This window comes from Amblyomma mixtum, chromosome 3 (assembly GCF_055824585.1).
Source record: "Amblyomma mixtum isolate Tamu chromosome 3, ASM5582458v1, whole genome shotgun sequence".
Lineage (NCBI taxonomy): Eukaryota > Metazoa > Arthropoda > Arachnida > Ixodida > Ixodidae > Amblyomma > Amblyomma mixtum.
The window spans coordinates 236,618,691-236,644,035 of NC_143014.1; the positions used below are offsets into that span (position 1 = coordinate 236,618,691).

Consider the following 25,345-nt stretch of genomic DNA (forward strand, 5'->3'; position numbering starts at 1 on the left):
AGGTTCGGTACGTTACATTTGGTCACAGATCTCAAGAGCGACGCCCACAGGCGAAACTGGCTCAGGTTCACACCCGCGAACGCCGCTCGCAGGGTGCCAGCCTGTCCAATCGGAGCCACTCCTCGTCGCGCTTCATCTTTCCTCCAACCCGCCGCGGTGGCTCAGTGGTTACGGCGCTCGGCTGCTGACCCGAAAGACGCGGGCTCGATCCCCGCCGCGGCGGCCGAATTTCGATGGAGGCGAAATTCTAGAGGCCCGTGTACTGTGCGATGTCAGTGCACGGTAAAGAACCCCAGGTGGTCGAAATTTCCGCAGTCCTCCACGCCTGCGTCCCTCATAACCTGAGTCACTTTGGGACTTTAAACCCTACTAAACCAAAGCATCATCTTTCCTTCTCTTCACACATCTCTCCTCCACCTCCGCTTTCCTCCTCACCCTCTTCGAGGCTTCAACGCCTAAAACAGGCCACACCAGGTGGACTTAAATGCACCGGCGGCTAAGAAATTCAGAGATCCCGAGTGTAGTCGGGTTTGGGCAGTTCACGTGGCCGAACTCTTCACACTCTTGTCGACACGCTTTTGCAGCGTTGGCCATTTCTTTTTGACACTGCTCGTCTTATAGGTCAGGAGACCTGCTATGAATGAGTGACAGCTGTCGTGCTTGTAAGTGCTCAGCCAACGTTAGGCGTGGTTGCGCTGGTACGGTAGGGTATACAGGGTGCTCAAAATTAGGCTTTACGCAGTTTTTTTTTTATATACAACAAGAGCAGTACACAAAAGTGGTCATTATAAATGGGTTATGCAGCCAGGTGGACACAAACGGACAAAAACTGCCATTGTAACCGACGTAACTGACCAAAATTTAGCAATTAACTAAAATAAGTTTTGTAATGAACTAAAGCAAAAATAAACTTTGTATTCACTGCAGTTAGAGTGCATGTTAATACTCACAACTTAAAGGCTGTGGCATTCAGTCCATTCTTTTTTGCACAACTTTAGCAACATGTCTATGCACGCTGAGATGTGCACGCTGAGATATGCACGTCTAAAATATTAGCCCAAAAATGTAATTATGGATGCGAGATCGTACAGCAAGGGATGAAGTTCCTCCCTGATGTGACGCAGCTGTTACTTATAGCTCTGCGGCTGATAAGAGTGTAGAGTTACGGGTCACGGTTATCAATATTGCTCGCGGCCAGCAGTGTGGTGTCGCTGCGCTCTGCCGCATGCGACGTCTAGAGTGCCACCACGTCTTGTCGCCCACTCTAGAAGCAATCGCTTAAAGAAACAGCGCCCGCCCCACGCCTCCGGCATTGTGCTTCTTCGGATTCGCTGGCCAAGAACGAAAAGTGATCACCATCGCTAGCAACTACCCATTTTTGTCAGGCGGAGCGCACTGCTCAGCAGCTGCATCACACCAGGGGAGAGCCTTATGCGGAGTGCCGCGGTTCGCATGCGTAATTACACAGTTTTGGCCCAAAATTTTAGACGTGCTTTTCTCAGTACACAGTAGAGTCGCTAAAACTGTACAAAATAGAGCAGTGTTTAAGTGCCACTGCCTCTACGTTTTCAATATAGACATGTATGCTAAGTTCAATGAATAAATGTTAAAGAATTTTACGTATTTCCACAGGTTATGATGAGAACTCTCACTGTGCCCGCCTGGCTGTATAACCCAATTACAATAATGACTTTAGCGCACTGCTCTTGGTATTTTTGTTTCAATCCGTAAAGCCTAACTTTGAACTTATAAGTACTATCGCAATAAGCTGTTACATGTGTTAGGTCCAGATCGCATGAATTTTCGCTGTCCGATCAGAGTCGCTCTCCCTCGAGCCACGCTTCTCCAATTTATCCCGCCTTCTTCCCTCTCCCTGCCGGGCCATCTTTCTCCTCCACGTTCCTCCTCACGCTCTTACGCGGTTACTACATCGCCGTCACCGCCGAAGAACCAAGAAACGGGGCTAAAAGCTGCTGTGCTTCAAAATGCGCTGTTCTATGGCGTACTACATGCGAGTTGTAGCAGAACGGGAGTTTAGGCATTCATCCCCAGTGCATCAATTCTATTTTTGGCCGCGGCAGCCTCAATTCAATACAATGCGGGGTGCCGGATGGGCGTCACACCGCATGTGTGCAGCTGCCTCCCAGTCAGCTGGGCATGCGCGGTGGCGTCTCGAACGTATACTGAATGGTAACATAAAAGCGAAAGTGAATGCTCTAATTCTTTATTAGACAGAGAAGAACGTAAAACCGTTCGTAGTACGGCGCCAGCAATGCGGGCTCGGAGCCACTGCGCATGCGCAGACAACGTTGCAGCCGCTGCGCGATTCCCCAAGGTGCCGGCTTTAGAGGTCCCATAAGAGCTCTACCACACGGCTGAGAAGCCAACCGTGCAGCCAGGTTATTTTAGGCAAAGATTGTACGTATGACCCAGCCGGGGAGAGAGAAGACCACGGGTGAAGGGAGGCAGTGGAATGTTGCAGTCAAGAGGAACTTGCCGCAAGGAGTCACAGGCACAAACCACAAAAGGTACAATTTCGGACCCGCCGTGGCGGCTCAGTGGTAAGGCGCCCGTCTACCTAGCCGGAGTACCCGGGTTCAAACCCGACCGCGGGGGCCGCGTTTCGATGGAGGCGAAACGCAAGAGGCGCCCGTGTGCTGTGAGATGTCAGTGCACGTTAAAGATCTCCAGGTGATCGAAATTATTCCGGAGACCTCCACTACGGCACCTCTTCTTTCACTCCTACCTTCCTCCCTTCCCTTACGGCGCGGTTCAGGTGTCTGCCGAGATATTTGAGACAGATACTGCGCCATTTCCTTTCCTCAAAAACCAATTTATCAATTTCGGAAACAGGTCCCTCATCAGGGTACTGAATAAACGCAAGACCTAATTAAAGCGCACTGTGAAAGATGCTCGGGTTTTCGTATATTTTGATGACGTTGCTCGTGAAAGAGCTCAGGCGCGGAAGCGAATGCGCTGTTCTCTGATTCCGAGAGCACCAAGAGCAGTGCTTTTCCGCCGGCACGTAGATTGGGCGCACTCAACGCGCCTAGTCGACCACAGCCGGCAAAGAAGAAAGCGAGTAAATATGTATGAAGGAAACCACATGCTGGTACGGGTGAAGGCTACTCAGGGAACGCTCAATCTCCTGCCGGCGTAAAACGTTATAAAAGATGCAATGTTCTTTTGACAGAAGATATAGCTTGAATGCGTAAGCACCTGACGTCAGCGGAAAGCCAAGTGAGTACAAAGTGCTTGTTGCAGTTTTCGAATTTCAGCATCACATGTCGAGGACAGCGTGAAAGACGAATCTCATAATTTTGAAGGCTCGCGTGCTCGTCTCCCCACAGTAAGCTGGTCAACATGCTTTGCATCAGAGAGTATTGAGAGAAGCAAAGAAATTTAATCCAGTGATGAAAAAAACTTAACGGTTAACTGATAACTGCAGAACGAACTGAGGGACCAACAAACGCCAATTGACTGAAACAGTCAGCAGTGCCACCTATGCTTTGCCTCACTTAAAAGAAAAATCTTGTGAAGGAAGTTGCAGCCAGCGTCAGCAAACATGGGGGCAAATTCTGAAAGCTGCTGGCACGTAGGAAGGGTTCGGAAATGGCTCGAAACCGCTACTTCGGTGGCCAGGAGAGCCAAGGCAGCAGCCAGTATCCCCGGTGTTCTAACGTGCGAACAGTTCTGGGAAAATGAGCTCTCGATTTTTCAGACGGATATTGAGTCGACATCAGCAGCAGTAATAATACTATTTAAGCTAGGGAGTAATAGTGTTACCTAGCTGCTGCTACAGCGAGTTGTGGCCGGCGAACTGAACTGTATTTTCATGAAGCCGAGTGAAACTACAGCGCTCACCCTTTTAATGCGACAGACGTGCACCCTGGAAGCACAGTGACGCGTGCGGCGGATAAACAAGGCGCAGATGGCGTCGGCTTGTTGTTCGCCTTTAGTTGCTACCGCCTTCCGTTGATACTGCCACGGAGAACAGAAAGGCCAGGAAAGATGACGGGCTTGATCCTCTCATCTTCCCCATCTTCCTTATTCTCTTCAGAGCATAGGGTCAGGATTCGGTTCTGGCATTCATGATATCATGTAAGGAGCATTACAGTGGCTTCGCAAAGTTGCCTCTTTCCGCCTTTTACCCCGTTCAGCGTGATACTCGCTACATAAGAGAAAGTACCTTTTACGTCCGCCGCTACGGCCAGGTATGGCGATGGAGGCGAATCTTATGGTTCGGCTAGGGGTAACATAAATACATTTGAAAGCACGAGGTGAGACAGCCGCCACTGTCTCTCTCAGTGGTTATAGCACGGTACCCAACGAGCAGACGTCATCAGTTCGAGTCCCGCTGACGGCATATGGTTCTCTTTTCTTCTGCTGGTTTTAAGTTTATCTTTCGTCTGAAAATATTACTAAATTATTGGCTAATCAGCACCACGTTCCCGATCATAATCACAACGTTCCCTGTCGCTTGCCTTGGTTTCAAAGACAAGTGCAATGCCGCACGGCACGAGCGCAGGTTCTAGCGCTTTGCGCTGAATGCGGAGCGCAGCTGGCAGGCGTGTTCGCACACACGCCTCAGCGCCATGATGCTATTACTCCTCCGCAGTTCCTGTACACAATAAAAGGACTCGTGCGCTGGGTTCCCGACTCCTCACGAATGCGGGCAGCAAAATAAAGAACGAGACGTTGGAAGGAGCCCTTCCACATGATAAAGACGAGCCCTTTCCTTCGCCCCGAAGCAGAACGGCTTGAGAAGAACTGCGTAGCAGACTTGCCACGTGCCATGTTATTCCGCTTATTCCTCAAGTCGGTGTTTAGTTTGCAGGGTGAGGCAACAAGGTGAGCTGAAAAAAATGTTAAATAAAAAAAAGGTATGCTGCACTTTTATGCAACGCAATGCAGTCGTGCAAAGCGCGACGCAGGGGCTGTAATCTTCTCCTGCCTGGTGCCGGACGAAGCGTTATACGCTTTTTTGTGTAACAGGGCGCCGTCGCACGTGGTGTAGCACAAGAAGGTTGTCTGGTTTCCTTCAACCCACTGATTTTTTTATATAGCGAAGGCACACCGACCGACCATATCGTTAGGTGGTTGAACAGATACAACGTGGTCGGCCCACCGGCCAGTGAGGTATACGGTTTCGTGCGGCGAGGCAATAACGGCAACAATGCCGCGGCTTCTGCGCTCTAAAGCAAGCTGCTCGGTGTACGATGTGGGAGGTGGCGACGCCCACATCGGACGGCCAGTGGGGATACATTTAGACCGCCGCCTCTTTTAAAGTGCGCCGAAATCTCGCTACACGGCCGTCCCTCTATTGTGTCTTGGCGAAAGGAAATCGATTCTGCAACCTCGGGGCCCCGCGGCGTAGAGCGCTTATCGCAGTGTTCCACTCCCGGCCAGCGACGCCGTCGCCTCTACTCTGTGCGGAAGTTCCAGCAGCTTGCTGCGCACTGCACGATGCGATTCTTTTGCAGCTTCATGACCGGAAATAGTTTACTGGCGGCAAACTTCTTGGAGTGAATTTAAAGCAGGGAGATCGAAAGGCGTCTTCGCTGAGGAAAAGCGGATATTCTGTAACTATATTAAGAGCCCGAACAAAGAGATGAGCACCGTTCCTAAACCTGCACTACGCATGACACAAAAGCAAGCCGCACTCTTATAATGAGGCTGAAAAGCCGCCCGGCTTGGCAGGAAGAAGATTAAGCGCACGAAGCAAAAGGGTTTAAAGAATTTTCCTATTTCAAGAAACGTTACCACCGCTATATTGATTACACGTCGAGTCAAAGGTAAAACGCTATAAAGCAGCCAATTTCGTTTCAGGATCAACTCAGTGATTCTGACGTTATTATATTGCTTAATTCGGTTTCAGTGCAACCAAATCCACCCGCAGACTTTCCCGGGGGGCTTTAACAATTGCAGGACATCTTACATAACGGTTTCGTCTTGAAGCCTTTGGCGCCGTAAACGAATCGGTGGGACACAAAAGCGCACTCGTTTCAAGCTGGTTGAATCGAAGCCCCTGATTTCTGGGCCCTTTTATCTCGTCGTGCACAATTCTCTCCGGCACTGAAACCGAACACGCAAGCGATCAACAGCGCACTAGATGACGCTAACTAAATGCGCGCATCTAGTGGTTAAGTTAACTTTCTAAACGCTCTCGGGAAGTGGGAAGCTTGCCAGAATTTCTGGGCGCCGACTTTTCCGGACGACTTCAATGAATAAAGACCGCAGCTTGCACATTACAGTCCAGGGAATATAGCGAAACTATTCTGTGTTTATTCTATTCGCTCTATGTCATTGGCTGAAGCGACTCAGCGGTCGAGCTATCACTGGATCTCTCGGTTGCCGCTCGGAAGACGATAACGATGGAACAGACTCGAAGGGAAAAAATTGGTATATCATGCCGGCTCGTTTGATAGCTTCGACGTATCCCAACAAATGACAACCAGAAAATCGAGCAGCTTAGTCTGATCTATCTACACTTTCTACGTAAGAGGCACTGCAAGCTGATAAAATATTGTTTCGCCCTATCGACTGCACAAGATAATGCAGGTTCTAATGCAAAGGATAAGAAATAGCACATTATTATAATAGCACAAAAACTTACTAGGATCTGGTAGCTTAGTAAATCCACACTAGCCAACGGTACTAAAATTTTGACAAATTTCGGCCCAGAGGTTATCTCAAGCGCACTCCTGTTACCTTTCCTTTGCCGAACGGTCCTTCAAGGTCCAGTCCGCAAAGGCTACAAATTTACCGAGCCCACCAATCTGTTCTCTCAGCGCTTCAATTTAGGAGGAAAGTAGGCAAACAAGAGCAAGCCCAACAACGGAGCCCAATCTCGCGCAACAAGGAACGGTCTTCTCAGAGCCACCCCCACCGGCCGCCAGCGTTAACCGCGTGACGGGGACAACAATATAGCGCACCGCGCCTCCTGCTCCTCCTGCGCTTCGCGTTGCCCATCACCGTCCGCTGAAACAATGCCGTAAAGCAAATGCCCGGCGCCGGCAGCAGTAAACCGTGGTGGTACGGGGCTATTTGGAGCGAGCTAACTAACGGCCGCGGAGGAAATAAGGGGGCCCAGAGTGCACACACAGGGGCCGCTAGGTGGCTTACTCTGTCGACATATATAGGCCGTTGGGTGCCAAGTTCACATCCCATCCTGCACTGCAACGTGTGGAGAAGATGGGGAGGGGGTGAGGGGCATGCTTTTGCCTTTTGTAACGGCGGATGAGCAAGGTCCAGTAAGGAGGATAGAGGAGCGCAGACACTAATACAAGCGCGCAAACAAGCCACCCCCCCCCCCCCCCTTTCCTGATCCCCATGTTTTGATTTTGTTTTCTGCTTTCCTTCCCTATCAGATTCTCTCGGAAAATAGCGCCAAGCGCGCACGGGACCCTCAGGGATGCTTTATTTCTGCCCACTTTGCTTCGCATCCGCAGCCGAGCAAACAGCTCATTTCGAGCCGCCTTTGGAGGAGACGGCCCGTCACACAAGGCGCTCTCCCAACACGCACACCCCTCGCGCCGCAACGATGGCGACGAAAGCGCGGCAAGGGCCGCACAGAGGTGTGGCCACTATACCGAGTGTAAAGCCCGCGGGAATGCGACAGGGTCGTCGACGTAATGGGAGCGACAGCGTGCGAGGCGGCGGCTGAGGATAGAGTGTACGGCGTTGGCGCCGACTAGTGACACGCGCGTGACAGCGCACCGTATACGCTGGCATTGTCACTGCCGACTTGGATAGTTTATACTCGCCTCCATTCTCTCTCGACGCTATATGTATACGTTCTGGTCGTTCACGAGGATCGCCCTCGCGCTGCTTATTAATATTCGCCGTCACAAACGGAACCGCCCGCGCTCGCCGTGCTTTATTCACAGTCGCCCGTTGTATACAAGTTCGAATTCCCGCACTTGCGAAGTTTGGACTTCCAAACAGAATCTCCCTGAATGTGACGCTTGGTTTGGAGAGCTTTCCGTCTCTGTGGGCAAGAAAAAAAAAACACGCAGTGTTGAATGTTAACGTGTGGGACGTGATGACGGCCTGAAGTTCCACGAGCCTTTGCCAGTACGCGAAAATTCTGCAAGCGTAAAAGCGCCATTCCCGAAGAGCGCTAAGGTTTGCGAAACCAAGACGCTTAACTCTAGGTTAAAACGGTGGTTGCATCTTATATTGCGCCGACGCTCAGAACAAAATTCCGGTCTTAAAGTGTCAAGAGAAGTATATTACAACATTACTAGTCGATTGATCAATACCCGCATTAAGAACAGGAAACCAGCGAGAGCGCAGCTGCTAACAATTTTGACCTATCGGATGAAATGTACAAAACTGGAAACACTAAGAAGCGTTCAGAGGAACGGACTGCTGACCCTAATCTAGTGACGCTTGCAAAATTCGGTAAGGTTTTAGAGAAGCGGATTCAAAAAAAAAAAAAAACGAAGTCTTGCTTATGAAAAGTTCATGCCTCGTGTAACAGGGCCGAAAAACTCATGTTTCTTTCTCTCCATCAATACTGTTCCTAACAACTGCAGCACGGCAACAATGTTTCGAAAGGAAAAAAAAGCACATGCAGCTTCCTTTCCTCAAAATTATTTCACCGCCGTAGTGGGCGCGAAGGTCTAGCGCCCTTATTTAGAGCCAACAAGTTAAGGGCGAAATGATGAGTCCTAGCACAGCCAGCTGCAGCCATACAGTACAATTGCGTTCGAGACGAAGGTAATAACGCGATAGCCCGAAGCCAATTTCTTTGTTTTTTTGACCTGCACTCACTTAGCGACGCCAACCACGAGACTAATACCCCTGCTACACGGGCGTTTCGAATGCCTTCCAACCGAATGTCATCCGACTCGAATGCCAAACCAACGCTGCTACACGAAGTTTTTCAACGGCATTCGGTTCAGATGACATTCGAGTCGACGGAGCTACGCGGAGACATTCCAGATTTTGGAATGCCTTCGAGCCCGAACCGACCAATAGCCGTCGCCGCTGCCGTCGCTTCGCCCCGCCCACAGCCGAGCGACTGCTTTCGGCTCTGTGGCTGTTCATTTCGATACCCGCTGCTCGCTTTTTTCTGCTGTTTGTTTAGGAAATAGCTCGTGCACTGTCTGAGGGAATGCTTGAAGATAATATTACACCAACGAACATTAACCGCGTCAGCATGAAATTTCCACAGGAGTGCGCCGATGAGGACGACTGTACTCATACTGTTGTTTACATTGCTGCGTACGAAAGCTAGAGCTCTTTTCATGACATAAAACGTAATTTGTCTTAAAGTTCTATTAAACAACCTGTTTTCTTTTTTACCAGTTGTACCCGTGCTTGTTTACGCAGTGCGACAATGTGTGGGAAGCGATGATGCGATCGCACGCTTGAGAATCACGACAGCCGGGTTGTTGACATCGAGCAGTACCGGCGCTTCTCGCTTCTTGTCCCGGCTTCCTCCGACGTGACCAGTATTTTATTTCAAACTACTTCATGCAGAAGTATGTTTGGCGACCATTCGCTTTAACTGGAACGGCCTAACTTGTTATCCACAAGCTAGCGACGGCGACGTCTGCTGCTGGCCGTAAAGCCCGACTCGGCAGTCTGGGTCACATCGGCGTTTGCCGTTCATCGTATACGTGCCCTGCGATGTAAGCAATAGTTCATTTCAGGTCGCTGTTGCTAAACCTACATTCGGTGACCATTTGCATTCGCCAAAGCTTGTGATTCGCTCTTCACAACCACCGCAATCACAGATCCAACCCGGCGGACTCGCTAGGCCTAGTCGTCGCGGAAGGGAAGGGAGCCGTCGTCGACTGAAATTAATTTTTCAAGCGCTTATTGCAGGTGAGCGTTCAGGTGTGCACATGTGAAATGTAGCCGTTCGTATCGCTCATTTAGAAGCGCGAACATATTCACACGGCCGCCTCATCATCGTGCTTTCGCTCAGCCGCCGACAAGGCTGACCGTCCGCCGATCGGATTCGTCGGTGTCGTTGGCCTGAGAAATCTGTCCCATTACAATGATATTATAGTAAACTAGATATTTCACTATAATGACATGCTGCTGTTGAGCGTGATATATAGTGTCATTGTCGGACTAGTGTGACCGCCGCCGTCGTCGTCGCTGTACACTGAAAACGAGCTGAGGCTTTCGAATGCGTTTCGAAAGTGTCGTGTAGCAACGCGGGAGTCCGTCGAGTCCGAATGTCATTCCAATTCTCGAATGTCATTCGACTCGGATGTCATTCGAACGTTGCCGTGTAGCACAGGTATAACCTTAAAGCTGTTTCACACTAGGGACTGAGCGAATTATGTGACAAGCGGGGCAGCGCGGCTAAAAATTGAAAACTTGTTAAAACCTCGTCGCACTGACCGTTCGAGCCGCCCTAGCACCTCAAAACATATTTTCGCCACGGCGGCAGAAATCGTGAGCGTTTTCGCTAGCATGTGAAACAGCGCTTAGACTTGACTCGCATTCTGCATAACGTGCAATAGACTCTAGTCGAACAACCTCTGAGAAATTTCGAAAGTCTACGTCTTTCTGTTTCAATCCGCTGGCCTGATTCATCCATGAAAAAACGCTCGCGAACCGGCTAGTCGCGGAGAAAGGTTTATCTCAGGCAATTGACTTTAACCGTGCATGAAGCTTCCCGATTCACATTTCGGGCATGAAATGAATGCTAAACTTTAGCTAATTGTTCTTCTCAATGAGCTAGTCAAGCCGAATGCAAATTAATGCAGCAAAAACATATGATTGGTAAATAAGATGTGATTTTGCTCGTGCACTGCCCTCCATTTTTTTTTTGTCTCATTCGAATGACCATTTAGCTGGGACAATCAGTTATTCGATATGCAAGGTGAGAATACATGACTACAGGCATTTCTTAGCATGGCTGCATGGCACTGGCAGCTTTCTTTTGCCCTGCATGACCAGCAAGATGGTAACAAAAAAAAGTTTGACACGGTGTAACTGCAGGTCCAAACTGATGAAGCCCATGCTCGCTTTGCGCTTAACTTGTTTAAAAGCGCCTAACAGAGCTTAGAAGTTTTATCTGTTCTCGTCATCTTCAACCGCAGAGGCATGCTAGGTCGATGGCCCAGATAACAGCTCCAGTTAACATTAAAAAACAACCCTTCAGGCGCTTTTTCGCCGACTCTGAATGCGCGTTTAGGCAACCGACTCCACTATTGTCAGGGGTTTTATGTTTATTCTGCTTGCACAAACTCCCCAAATCGCGACAAAAACGAACAAACTTGGCAGCGGCTGGGTGATAAAAAGCGAGAGGTGGCGTAGCATGAACAGTAAGCAGCTGCATGGCTGCCACTTTATTCACGGGGAGGTGGTTGTTTCCTGTGATTACAGTCTAGTTTCGCAAAGGAAGCTCAGACTGGAAAAACGCCTGCATCCTGTTTGTTACGCTGAAGCGAAAGCACGCTAAACTTTTAAACGACACTGTCGCAGCTTTGAAAGCCTGTCGTCATGAGCTGAATGCGCAGGGCAGAAGAAAAAACTCACAGTCCGCAAAGCTCACCCAGCCAGCGCTAAGATAAACAGCCTGCTGTAGTTTTTAAGTGTAGGTTACAGCGCTGCCTATTCTCTATCACCCTTTGCTATGGTTTTAAGAAAGAGCCACACGGAGGTGGTCAAAAGCCGAGCGTGAGGCGTCCCGTGTGTCGTAAAAGGCGCACTTAAAAGCAAGAAGAGGAACAAGAGGTGTTCCTCAATGCAGAGCCGCTCGCCGCGGAAGCAGTTGTCTCCGCCGCCGTTGGGACGCAAGAGATGCACGGACGCGGGGAGTCGGAAACAACGGAACTGTACTGACCCTTTCAAGCACCATTTAATATTTTGATTCACGCGAAAGTTTCGTTTCCTAAATAGAATAACCAGGCCCATTCTTTAGTTTTGGAACAAAAATCACCAACAGTTAACTCTTTACATGCACATTGAAGCTTTCTAAGATATCTGTCAGAATAGGTGGAAAACTGCAACAGAAACACACGAGAATTTATGAAATTACTACCCCAAACATCATAAAATAATTCTGAACTTCGAAGATGCACATGAGGCAAGAAACTGAGAAAAAAAACTAACATTATTGCCGATACAAAAACCGCTAAGCAAAGAAAATGGCAAAGAACGTGATACAAAGCGCTCTAATATGTGAAATATTATTTCATGCGTTCGCCAGATGGCACGAAAAAGCACCCTTGTTTACAAGACGAAGGATGCTAAAGTCGCAAATAAAGCAAATTAAACCTCTATCTTGGCTTGTGTCTGCGACCTCCTGGAAGACCTTGTATTAAACATGCATATGCAGTTATGGTTGGTTTTATGGTTTTATGGGGTTTAACGTCCCAAAGCGACTAAGGCTATGAGAGACGCCGTAGTGGAGGGCTCCAGAAATTTCGACCACCTGGGGTTCTTTAACGTGCACTGGCATCGCGCAGTACACGGGCCTCTAGAATTTCTCCTCCAAAGAAATTCCAGCCGCCGCGGCCGGGATCGAACCCGCGTCTTTTGGGTCAGCAGCCGAGCACCATAGCCACTGAGCCACCGCGGCGGCGCATATGCAGTTATGACCTTCACACCAAGCATTGATGTTTTTAAGCATTCTTTTCTCCCCAAAACAATAATAGACTGGAATAACCTTCAACAGCAATTATTTCTGGAAACAGAGAATTTTGTGCATAAACTAGGAACGTGTGTTAAATAAGAATTATACTCCCTTGTGTACTTGCCAATTCAATGGTTCTCTAGGCATTATTCTCATTGCGGCCTTGCATGACATGTATGTTTTAAAACTGTTCCTTGAACTTTTTCTTCTACTGTTAATTCCCACCCTTCAACAGCCCGAAAGGGCTTACAGTATTGTAAACAAACAAATAAATAGCAAACAAAAAAATTAGTGCTAGTGATAGACCACACTGCGAAAAAACGCTGGGAGTTCGCGATGTACACAACTGTGCACAAAGCGCCTTAGAGGGTTAATCCGCAAGTAGAAGTCACGACAGCTGGCCGGTGGCCATTAGATGACCGTTCCGTAATTCAGGTAGTAAAGCGACCCCGAGCACGACTGCGCCTCCAAGATAAACTCCCAGTGCAAGCAGCGTGGCGTGCGTCAGGCATCCTTCCGATTTGCGACCTCTTGGTTCGAGTGCTGAAATCTTCGCAGGAGCTTAAAATTTTTTTGCCCCTTTCTGCATTGCAACGCAGGTTTTCAACCGGGTTGCATCGGCGCATCGATACCAGCGAATACTACACTGACGCGCCACTGGCAGCTCTCGCGCGGAATGCGAGCTTTGGCCAAATGAAAGGCTAACGCAACAATTCAAATGCGGGGTCAATTTTAATCTACTACCAGCGGCCGTCGCACGTCGAAGGTGGGCTCCTGAATTAAGTTACAAAACCTTGGAACACTCTTTCACATCCACTCCTGCATTTCTTTCAATCTCTTGCCACTTCTATTGCTGCTTGTACTGCATCAGTTTCCCAACACTGCGGCACTTGGGATAAAATTCTATTACTAGCAAAGTTTCTTGCACAAAGGAAGACCATCGTGCGTAGGCGTGTCTTGAAAACAACGGAATAAATGGATACCCCGTTTGGAGGCAAGAGTGGCCTTTTACTGCATGCGTTGTCAGCGCTGCGTGAGACCTGCTCCCGCATCGCTTCAAGCGTGCGACTGTGGGGCCGATAGAAGAGGCAAGGTACCGGTGGCAGAGAAGCTGCACCGTCAGCAAAGGATGTTTCAAAGATTCTTGAAAGTCCACATGCTCGTACTGTTGAGGGCCCCTCAGCCACAGGTTTCAAACATTTAGTTTCGTGTTGCGTTTCTCAAGAACAGCACATGCTTTTTAAGGATTACCAAAAAAAACTCGAGGTAGATAATGAGCAGTACTCACCACTGTTTGACTTCTTTTTCGGAAACTGCAAAGAGAAAGACAAAAATAAGGAATCATTTCATTCAAACAGGAACGGCGAAAGAAGAGAAAAACGAAGAAACAACGCGCCTTGCAACATTCGACAAGTAATTATTTTTCTGACCTACAGGCCATCAAAATAAAGTTACGTAAATGAGCCCGAATACGTTACGCACATTTAGTAAGCCTACAAGTTATAACTCGAGTAGCGCGTTTTGTTTGTATATGCATGTATCTCCCAGAAAAATGGCGTGCTAAAAAAGGGAGTCCAAAATGTACACCCTTCTTCAGAAGTATAGAGCCCAAGGTGTTTCATTCTAAGCCGTGTGGTTTGCCTCGTTTTTCATCGACAGCTTTCGAATTAAGTCGAAGTTTAGAGAAGCTCTAGTCTTCGCCCATGTGACACGTAGAACTTTTATTGATGCTACAAGAGCTCTGCTACAAGCTTTAGATGCAAAGCCCCCTTGGCCTATAGACTTCTGACAAAGGCTGCACATTCTAATGTAGCACAGCTTGTAGCGAATAATCGTAACAAAACTGCGCTGAATGACGGGTAACGATAAATTCCGCTTGAGTGGTCCATGATCTTATGAACATGTATACTGTGTGTATGTTCTGGTGCGAAAGCACTATTCCGATGGGCAAACCCCGAGCAAGACCTTGCGATGTTTGTGAGTTTGTGATGTTTGAGTTTGCGATGTTTGTGGGTTTGTGCCGAGTGAAAGAAATAAAAAATCAAACATCCGCGACTAAGATTTGAACCCGCAGCGGCGCGAACGTATCAGCTTCGGTGGCCACCGCGCGAGAGCACTAGGCCGCAGCCGAATACGCCTCGTGTTAAACTGCAACACACTTTTGCACTGTGCACTGCGCATCATCTTCATTATCCAATCTACTTTCAAAGTTATATTCGCGCTTTGAGGCATGTGACGTCAGTGAAAGAGAGTTCCTCGCTGCATGCGTTGGCGAGGACAACGCGCGGCACAAACACGGCACTAGAGCAATACGATTCGGCGTCGACAACATTGCTGCAGAAATGCGGCCGTGCAGCATAGGCCGCCGGCGTACATTGGGGTAAATTGGCATTGAGGATGAAAAAGTTGAAGGCGCGCCTAACTGGCGGTCTGGGTCAGTGGACACCTAAGTCGCGCTGTCAGGTACGTGGCAGTGGTGTCCATCTACAAGAAAAAAATACTTTCGCATGATATTTTGTGCTTAGCAATGCTAAACTGCCAGCATTTTTTTAACGCACCATAAGCAAATGCGCTGGAATGTTATCTTGCGGCTTCGCACATGAAAAGGTAGCACTTTTGAATGATGAAAACGGCACAAACTTAGAGCAAACAGAAAGAGTTCCAAGCTACAAACTTCCATGTTCTCCTCTTGATGAAGTTACTTAAAGCACTCCAAGTATATTTTAGAAACCTGAAAATTTCTTCCACCGGTTCGAAGTTTTCACATCACCTCCAGCACACAGCAGTGAGCGATATCACGTAGACAAAAACAAAAACAAAAAAGCTGAATCAAAGTGTAGCCGGGGATACTCCAATAGGTCTCAAATATCCAAGTTTTACACTGCTCTCCACGTTGTCAACTTTGGCTCCATTTCGAAACATCGCCCGTACTTCCTTTCACTCAACTTCGCAGTCGCCCGTTATGTCGTAAACTAAAAGTTGAACCACTGTGTAAACCACAAGCGCAAAAACAGCCTGAAAGCACAACTGTACACAGAAACGAAGAAAGCACATAACCAGGGCAAATAAGAGCAAGCATGTGTTCGAGGGGTACGGCAGGGATACGAGTTTACAACGACTCCAGCTGGAGACGCCTAAAGAAAATTCGTTTATACAGCCGGTGCAGCGACTAAAAGGGAAAGCGGGTACGGGCTCACAGGGTTTTCTTTTACGAGTACGCCAGACTGCTGCCGGCGCCGGAGGCGCAGCGTGCAACTACACGGGAGAGTACTAGGGAGCCCGTTCTGTGTGGAAAGAGGCACAAAGGAGCGGAGCACAAGAGAACTGCCAGGGATGTTGAAGGTGCTTTGAACTTCGACAGAGATGCCAATAGAAACTACAGAATCAAGCCAGTTCCTACAGCGGCAGCGCCTTCAGTTAAAGAAACGCGCGCATTGCTCCGGAATTTTTTAAGCTGAACGGCGTAAGCCACTTTACCTATACTTCCCGAAGCAATCACCCGTTACCCTCAACCAGAAAGTTACAAGAACGCTTAGAAGCCTCTTAGTCGGAACGCTCGGGCTCTACGAAGAAGGCTCCCAGTTACTTAAAAAAAAAAATACCAGCTTCGCAAGATAAATTTTTAGACTAATTTACGGGCACGTAGTGGCGCCGCATGAAAGTATGTTCAATGTAGCTTTGACAAATCCTGTGCATACCTGCTAAGAAGAGGCAACTCAAAGCTCCAAAACAACCTTCGCAATGGCTGAAGATCAACGCGCCAACAAATAACGCGCAATATTTGCGATGTGTTCGCTCAGTATGAGAAAGACCCGTTAGCTAGAGGGAATCAGGGAAGACAAAGCACGAACGGGACGACGCTCCGAAGCCTTTCCGCCTGCACAAAAGCTTCAAAACGACGCGCGGATTTTCTTCTTCGTAAAGTTACATAGCGCTTCCAAATACTCACTGCGAGTTTAGGTGCCAGCCTGTATGACGACATCCAGTCCTAAAATATGCAGGAAAAGCTATGCGCACAGTGCACAGTTCCAACGCAATCGTAAAAGCTAAATGAAATAGCGATAAACAGTAACAAGGCTTGCTCGTAAGCACGTTCGTAAGCAGCACTGCAGAGGTTACCCTCGTACTAGAAAGATTACAGCCTACTTGCTCGCGAACACACAAAACGAATGAAGCGTGGATAGCGAGAGAGGGGAAGGTGGCTCAGAGAGAGAGAGAGAAAACCAAGTGCAGGGATCACGCGAGCGAGAGAGATCGCAAAGCCAAAGCTTATCCTCGGCGTTGGCTGCTTATCGTTGAAAACACGTGGAGGTTGTGCAACGCCCAACAGCGGACTTGGATGTGACCGTCGCTAACTGTAAGCTTTTTTTGGCGAACCCATGAACGAGGCACCGGCTAAATGGATGTAGTAGGCTAGTGCTCTCAGCGACAAAGAAAATATAAGAGAAAATGAAGAAAATTATATCCGAGGCAAAACATTTGCATAACCTGGGAAAAAAAGAAGTAAACATGATTATGCCATACAACCCTTCTGGAAACGAAGAAAGCAAACATACAAGCGAAACATGAGAATAAATAGATAGGATGAAAGAGCTATTTCAAGCACTTGCTGCCTGTATAAGAAAAAACGCCTACTGCACTACTACGCTTTGAGAAATGCAATACATTTAGGGAAGGAGGGGCTGTCGAAACGTTTCGCGGTTGGAGAGCGTCTTTTGGCGCACTATTTTCGAAGGGGAATTATTTGGCCACTTTATTAATCGCCTTTTTCGTTTGTGTTGAAGCTTATAACGTTGGATACCCAAGTGTCCCTGTCATCGAAATTTTTATACATGGTGTATGCTAAGAGATTTCAGTAAGTTCAAAGCATAACAATGAGCAAACTTTTAGACTAAACAATATTTTTCTTTTTGAACCCGGCCTACTTGAACGTTAAGTGTTTCGCTACCGCGCCCATTCACCATCGTAGCCCGCCAACGGCCAATGCGGTCGCCAATTTCAAACGCTTCTGCGCCTTTCCTGAACATGCTGCGCTTCTTCCTCGGAGTTGGAAACCTACAATTTAATTTCACTTCAGTTCGTTTTTTTTTTTCCCGCGTGGCAGCGATTTTTGAACCGCTTGTGAAAACAGCGGAGCGTAGAAGTTGAGAATGGCAGCCTCTTCTAGCGTGGCACGCGCCTTGGAATGAGGCTAATCTCGTCGTTCAGCTGCGTCCATTGTTGATTTAGTCGACGATCTTAGTAAACTAGCAGCGACTCTGAGGATGCTTTCTCAGTCATCCAACTTCACAGCGACTTTTAACAGGAACAGCGCCGCGGGTGCGAAGCGGAATCCATCATGTAAGTTGCGGGTGCAATGGAGGCCCGTACCTTTCGAAATATTTCGCTGGAGCAGCGTTTCTAGCGAACTGCTCGGTAGTTTACAATGCCTAATACATAGAGTATACACTAAACGAGTTTTATAAACAGTTGGTAAAATCTCTAGCGAGTAAAATGGTACTGTTGGCGAGTACCTCGGTAAGGACCTCGAACAGTGCGAACACATCGCAGTCAACACGCCACATGCACTTTGTTCTGCTCTGTTACGAGTCTGATGTATCGAGTCCGCGCCGTTCGATTTTTAGACCTGAGGGTAATTAGCCCGCTTCGCACACGTGGACACCGCGCACGTAAATATTTGTGGATGAACGATTAGCCCTCGCGTATATCCTATATATATCTCCGCACTGTGGCGGCAGCCGCAGCTTCTCTTTTCAGTTTTTTTTTTTTTTGTAGAAGTCGAAAACGTGATGTAGAAGCACACAACGCCTTAATTCCGCCGACACAAAGTTACATGTTATAAAACTCCGCGCAAGACAAAACTATAGTGAGGAGGACAGGACCGCAAGGTACAACGCAGTCGTAGTGTAAACGTAGGTATACGGTATAATCGAGTCAACACTCGATTTAATCGGTGTTTTCAAGGTCGTAAGCGTGGAGTCTGCATCGGTTGAGCGTTGTCTTATCCTTATAACGTGGAACGTTGGCGCTCTTTACGCCGGAGAAAGAATCTCATGCAATTACTGTGGTAAAGATTTTGCAAAAAGACGCCGAAAATACCTTTCACGTTTGGAAAGTATGGAGTAGACGCAATCGAGTGCTTTTCAAGCTTACTTTTCAAGCGAGTGTGAGCAAAAGGATAATTTGAGGGTAAGCATTCCGTAAATGTTCCAATGCTACGGGAATCCCCGCGTAACTGGCGAAAAAACGCAAGGGTTCGTAGTTCACCGCCCCTGGCCCGAGGCATTCCGAGATTTCGGGTGGTTCTTTGAGCGCTACTTTCGAAGTCGTTCTAAAAAATCACCCACCCTCGTTCTTTTTGTTCCAGCCTTTTGCCAGTGCAGAATTAGGTGCGCAGTGCCCGCACTGATTAACAGCCCTGTCAAAAGGGTAATCTCAAGGCACATTAGAGCAACGAAAATTGAACGCAGTGGAGGTCGGCTATTGCCACAAAAGCGGTTTTTAATGGCCACTGCATTTCTGGCAATCCGACAGATAGAAGTTTGCAAATGGGCGCTGAAATTTTTAGGGCCCACTTAACGTATCTTCGCTTGCATTACACGATGGTTTTCAATAAGTTTTCCCCTCTGCGCTGCAACACTTTTCATTATTCCATTCCATTTGAATATCTTATGTCCGAATGAATGCTTGCAATATCTTCTTGCCAGGGAGCATCTCAATTTGATATAGTCCCAAACAATGGTGTCGTGCAGCCTTTGTCCAAAAGAGAGAAGGACTCATTTTGAACCAGCGCCGAAAGAGCGTAGTCACTGGTGAAGACAGTGTCAAAAACTTATTGGGCTCCCATGTTGAAACATCGAACATAGATTTTTCTGTTGTCGAAACAGATCTTTCTAGTATTTTAGGACAGAACCTTGTAGTAACAATGTATTTTTTTCTAGTATTGCCTGCTCCCTCGTAACGACAGCACAGCAAAAAATGCTACAGAAAAATGTCTTTACGGCAGGACGACAACATTATCGTATTTTTTCCACGGCTGATGTTTTTCGACTGGATCCTGCGAAAGGCAACATTTCAAACTTTCATTTCAATACCGCACTTTTCGATTCTACCACATATCAAGAAGGTCGGAGTCCAATAGGCAGAACTTACTGAACACGAGCAGTAGTTGAGCGCGAAAAAAACTCTGCTTTGAGGCATTCTTTCTTCATTACGCTATAATTAAAATGTGCAATGTAATTTCCTCCTTGCTTCACGGGAGAGTGTTTTTGCCAGTAATTTCCACATTCACTACGCCTAATTATCTCTTCCGTCACTTTCACTTTTCTCAGAGGCAAATAAAATGCACCAAGTGGTTGCGTGTCGTTGGTTTCAGTGAACACACACGACCCACCCATGTGACAAAGGTGACCTGCACCATGTGACCTGCACCACGAATGACTTAACATATACAGTCGTGCCTCGTTAATACGACTCCCGTTCATATGGACAACTCGAATTGTGGACAATTCTTCTGGGAACCAAACTTTTTCAATGCATTTACACCTTGTTAGTATGGAAACTCGCTGCCCGGACAACGACAGGGTGAAAATGTACAGATTCCTTTGGGGCCCTCGTATTTTTGTCCCGTTAATATGGATAGCGATGAGAACAAAATCCCTAGTGCCTCTGCCAGATTTTCCGCCTCTGGTATTTTGAGTGCAGAGCAGTGGCGAAGGGCAGTTCGAAAGTGCAAATGCCACATGCAATAAAGGCCTTTTTACGTGCGTACGGATTCATAATTAACAGTACCAACGAGCCCGATCGACGAGCCTTACCATTTGCCGCATTGTATGAACGGCTTTCCAAAGAAATTTATTATTTCTGCTACGTTGAAAACCACATTCAGCAGCTGCTAGCCAAATGAGACAGAGTTGTCGGGATACAACCGTTGTAGTTGGTAGATACTTCATCACAACAAGAGGCGTCATAACGCGCCACATTGACTACTAGACGCTCCAAGCTTGCTAAAATTTGCACCGCATGATTTTAAAGATAGTGGCGACACGAATGATGTACCTGGAGCGCCCAAGATTGATCGATTTCAACTTCACTGCCCGCCGCTACGCAGAGAAGTGGTCCGTATTCAAAGCTTTTTTTTCATATTCTTGTTTTTCTTCACGACTCCTTATTACGGACGACTCGCTTTATGGACACTTTTGCTTGGGAACCAAAGTGTTCACATTAATAAGGCACGACTGTACTGGCGGGTGCAAAATCCTACGGAGCCCGTTTCGCAGTTCGAACTTTCTTCACACGTTCGGTTGAAAAAAATATTAAGATATGATGGGGCTACACGTGAGCGCAACGGCAACATTTGCTAGCATATGTACCTAGTACCTCCTTGTTATCGATGGCTAAGGCGTGAGAGAAGATTTATCGTCCAAGCATGCTCCGTATTTTTCTGGCCACGACTATACTTATTGCTTTCTTTCATTATCAGTTTTTTTCGTACCACTCACAAAATTCAATGAAACAAGTTAAATATTGCGATAAAATTTCATGTACTTTAAACCACCTGCTTGCCCAAACCCGACGCACTTCTTAAGTCCTGAATAAGCAAGAGACATATCTTCTCAACTATGCATACCTCTTCCATGCAATAATCTTCTCAAGCCTGCCAGCCCACTCACATTTCATTGATAATATATCATGTTTAATGACCTAAAAATTAAACTACGAGTAATGTCAAAATATTCAGTTTTTTGACAGGTACCGCATCAAAAGTTACGAATAATTAAACGCCAGAAATGAACACAACCCCGCTGAAAAAAAAACTTCTATGATGCAATAACCTCATAGATCATTCATCATTGCATATCATACAACCTGTATGATATATCATACAATTCGTATGATATTCTATGACACCTCTATAATGACTATGATTTTACAGAAATGTATGACATTTGAATGGTTTGGTTTGGTTTATGGGGTTTAACGTCCCAAAGCGACTAAGGCTATGAGAGACGCCGTAGTGGAGGGCTCCGGATATTTCGACCACCTGGGGTTCTTTAACGTGCACTGACATCGCACAGTACACGGCCCTCTGGAATTTCTCCTCCAAAGAAAGACATTTGAATGATAATTTTCTATGATTGGTATGATAAGTCTATGATATTTCTATGATAAACTGTTTGAGTTTATTGCATAATACAACTTTTTTCAGCAGGGAAGCGTGTTCAGCGTTCATTGAATAATAGTAAGAGTCAATAGAGGGAAGAAAAACAGGAAAAGTAAAATTCCCAGAAACGCCAGCTCCACAATAAAGTTATTTAGGCGAATGAAGGTTTTTAGCCCACGCGAACGAGCCTGAATACGAAACCGAATGGGCCACAGTAAGTACTGATCAGGCATAAAAATTGAAAACTGAAACGCAAGACAGTGCACATTGCATCCTCTGCATTCCAACCGCCTAGAACAACCTCAAGACATCGATCGACGAATTCGTTGTTTCTCCGGGAAGTGTTATTTACAAATTAACTCCCCCCAGAAACATTCTGAGGCAATTTCCTCAAACGATGTGCCAAATGAATGTCCATCTACCATCGCCTCGCCTTCGGCGACAACGCTGCTGACATGCAAACGCATTACGCTACAACGCGGGCACTCTCGGCTGCGTAAAATTACAAGTTACAAGAAAACTGAACGACCACCGCTACAGCAGGCAGTGCACGTCAAGATTTCAGTGTGCGTTCTGGAGACCTGCCATCGACGGGCACAAAATTGAAAATTGCGGCGAAATTTTCGAAATCCACTTTATGTAAGCTCTGGGAAAGCAGAGTCCAACAACGGTTGAGCAACATGTGTCTAGGTAGAAATACGTTTGACTTTGTAATGCATATCAGCGCTTTGCGCTTCCTAACTCGCCGTTGCGGAGACTGTGGAAATAGTTTCGACATTTCCCATCCTTAAAGAACTCGCGCGTGATTGCATTAGTATCATCAGAATAGCCAACGGCATTTTAAAAAAGGTGGGAGGTAATTGTATTGCATGGCAAAGAAAACGAGAACTTTAGAGCAGATAAATTACCCGCACGTATTGCGGGGCTTGGTGGTTCCAGGCGCCCTTATCAGCATAAACTTCGGGATTGCTGCGTGCGCTTTAAGCGGTGCTGGGCAGGAAATAAGGTGTCCCGGGAGCGAAGTACGCATATGAACGCTTCAAGCTGGCTGTTGCGACATGCTCAGACCTTCGCGTGCGAGTTCTAGTACGCACGAGGAATTTCCGCGGTTTTGACAAAGACCTTACGAAAGGCGCGGCCGGGAGAAACGCTTCACCGAGAGAACATCGGCGCAGATTTCGTAAACAAACACTCGACACGAGTTTTCCGGCGTGTTGGCAGTGTCTGTACACGCGGGAGACAAAAAATAATGCCGAATTGTTTCAATAAACGAACAAAAAATATACCGCTGTGGTCGACAATGTTCACACGTGCAGAAACCCCACTGCAGCGCACTGTGCTTGCCAAGGCCCTCCTCCCGCTTCTTGCTGTTCGCTTTCTTTCAATATATAGACGCGTACGCAAAAAGACAAAAAAAGTCCTCGTTTACGAGCCGCAAGGTTTTATGACGCGTAAACAGACACTGCTGGTGCTTACCTCTCTCTGCCTCCGGCGTCCAAGTAGAGAGAGCGAAGGTTCCACAAACGTGGCGCTTTTACTGTCGAGTCGTTTCGTTTCGCTCTGTTGCTGTGGGTCGGCATCTTCGAGCGTAACATTAATTTCCCGCGTATACAGCCACCTTTGTTGATCTGTGTCGAGCTGGCAAGGAGCTTTTGCGCAGAAGAAACATGTTGTTCGCTAGTGACAAAAACACTATCCTCTGCAGAAACTTGCTTCTACAATTTAGTGAACAGTACCCGTCCACTCAGACGAGAAATCGCTTTGGGAGTCAAAGCAGCAGTAGTGGTAGTGATAGTGTGGAGGCAGTGGTAGTGTATGCGAAGCAGTGGTGCAGGTTGGTGGCGATAGTGGAAGTAGTGGTTATAGAGGTAGTAGTAGTAGCAGCAGTAATGGCAGTGGTAGTATTAGGAAACCTTTATTTCTCAACAGTTCGTTTCTGTTAAACAATGAAATGTAAGCCCACAAATAAGCTACGACAACAGGTAAGAACAAACCAGAGACATGTTTAACACGGTGAACAACACGGCGCCTACGTGCTCCGCTGCTGGCATTTCTTTTCATCACTTTTTTGCTTCGGTGGTAGCAAAATGTCGCTACGATACATTCTAGAACGAATTTGAAGTCTTTTTCTTACCACCCCGGTAAAAGCGCGACGAAAATAAATTCGAACAGCGCAGCACGTAAACCCCGCGTTATTTGAATTTCTTTTCATCGCGGTTGTACACTGAAGTGATGAAGCTGACAGACGGACAACTGTTTTCGTCTAGCGCACCAGACTTTTCCTTAAAGGGATGAAAACTTAGTAAGTGCGAAAGGGGGGGGGGGGTATCTATTTTTAGAGCAAGCGAAGAAAGAGAAAGAAGGAAAGGGGAAAAAGGAAGAAGCGATTAGGAAAAAAAAGCGAGAGAGAGAAAAAAAGAGGTGAGAGAAAGGAAGGGAAAGAAAGGAAGCAAGAATGTAAGAGAGGGAGGGGAAGAAGGAACCACGCAGCCAGCCCGAATGAAACTGAGCAGTTCCTGTCGACTGATGCAACGCTGAACAGGAACCACGGAAAGTGCTATGGACGCACGAAGGCTTTCTCGTGGGGAGCGTGCGCAAAAGGAAGGTGGTAATACAGCGAGAAGAAATAGCATGCAGGTCATATTAAATGTGCGCAAGCATCAAAAGTTTTTTTTTTTTGCCCTCGTACTGTGAATCGACGCCAACGCGGGAATCGCGAGCGAACTAAGAAGCATAACTAAATTTGAATTTGGCGTCAATTTCAAGGTCATCGCTTCCGAGCCAAGCGACGAAAAAAATTATTTTTTTTTCTCATGTAAGACCTTTCATTCTCCCCCAAAGATGGTGGCGAATGTTACAAAGGTGTAGGAGCCTACTAATCTCATGCATTTTGTTCGGTCTGCTTCGAAGTGTACACCTTGGTGGAGCGTTCTATTCAACTATGTTTGCCCTATAATTATCACGTTCAAATTGAAGCCGACTGTACCTCGTTGCTCGCTCTAGCTATTGCACGTAAAGTGCCTGCTTGAATTCACGTTGGAGGAGGAGCTACTCGACGAAAGAGATAGAAGATAATACCTGCGGCGCACGCCTATAGACACTTTATCCTTCCATGTTTCGCCCACGTTTCCATGGAGGCGAAACTCAAGAGTGCCCTTGTACTAAAGTCTGGTGCACGTTAAAGAACCCCGGGTGGCTGAAATTACCCCGGAACATTCCGCTGTGGCATGCTTGTTGTCGTAAGTTTGCGTTGCAACGTAAACAATCTGGGAAAACTTTTTTGCCTTTGAGCATGCCAAATTGTGCAACAGTTGCAGGAATTGCAGTGTAAGCTAGAAAGTTTTCTACGCCTCATGCTAGGGAAAATACTAAGCTTTCCTGATAAGCAAAAATAAGATAAGGAAGTGGGCAGCGCCCGTAGGATTGATAGGGGAATTTTTTACGAACTTCAAGAACAGGCATCTACATAAAGCAGAAAAACCCGCAATCTGCAAAGACAGTGAATTAAGAATGTAGAAATTTAGAATAAAGAAGATTGTTCAATAACTCCATCACGTTCCGCTTTATCGGACGTA

General features: G+C 47.2%; 1 protein-coding gene across 1 annotated transcript in view; it reads right to left on the bottom strand.

Moving 5' to 3' along the window:
* Positions 1-25,345, bottom strand: part of LOC149354084 (frequenin-1-like) — a 224,126-nt gene that overhangs the window by 84,030 nt on the left and 114,751 nt on the right. Inside the window, exon 2 of the mRNA XM_089583044.1 lies at positions 13,896-13,920. Coding sequence (XP_089439170.1) covers positions 13,896-13,920 — 25 coding nt within the window. The remainder of the gene's footprint in view (positions 1-13,895; positions 13,921-25,345) is intronic.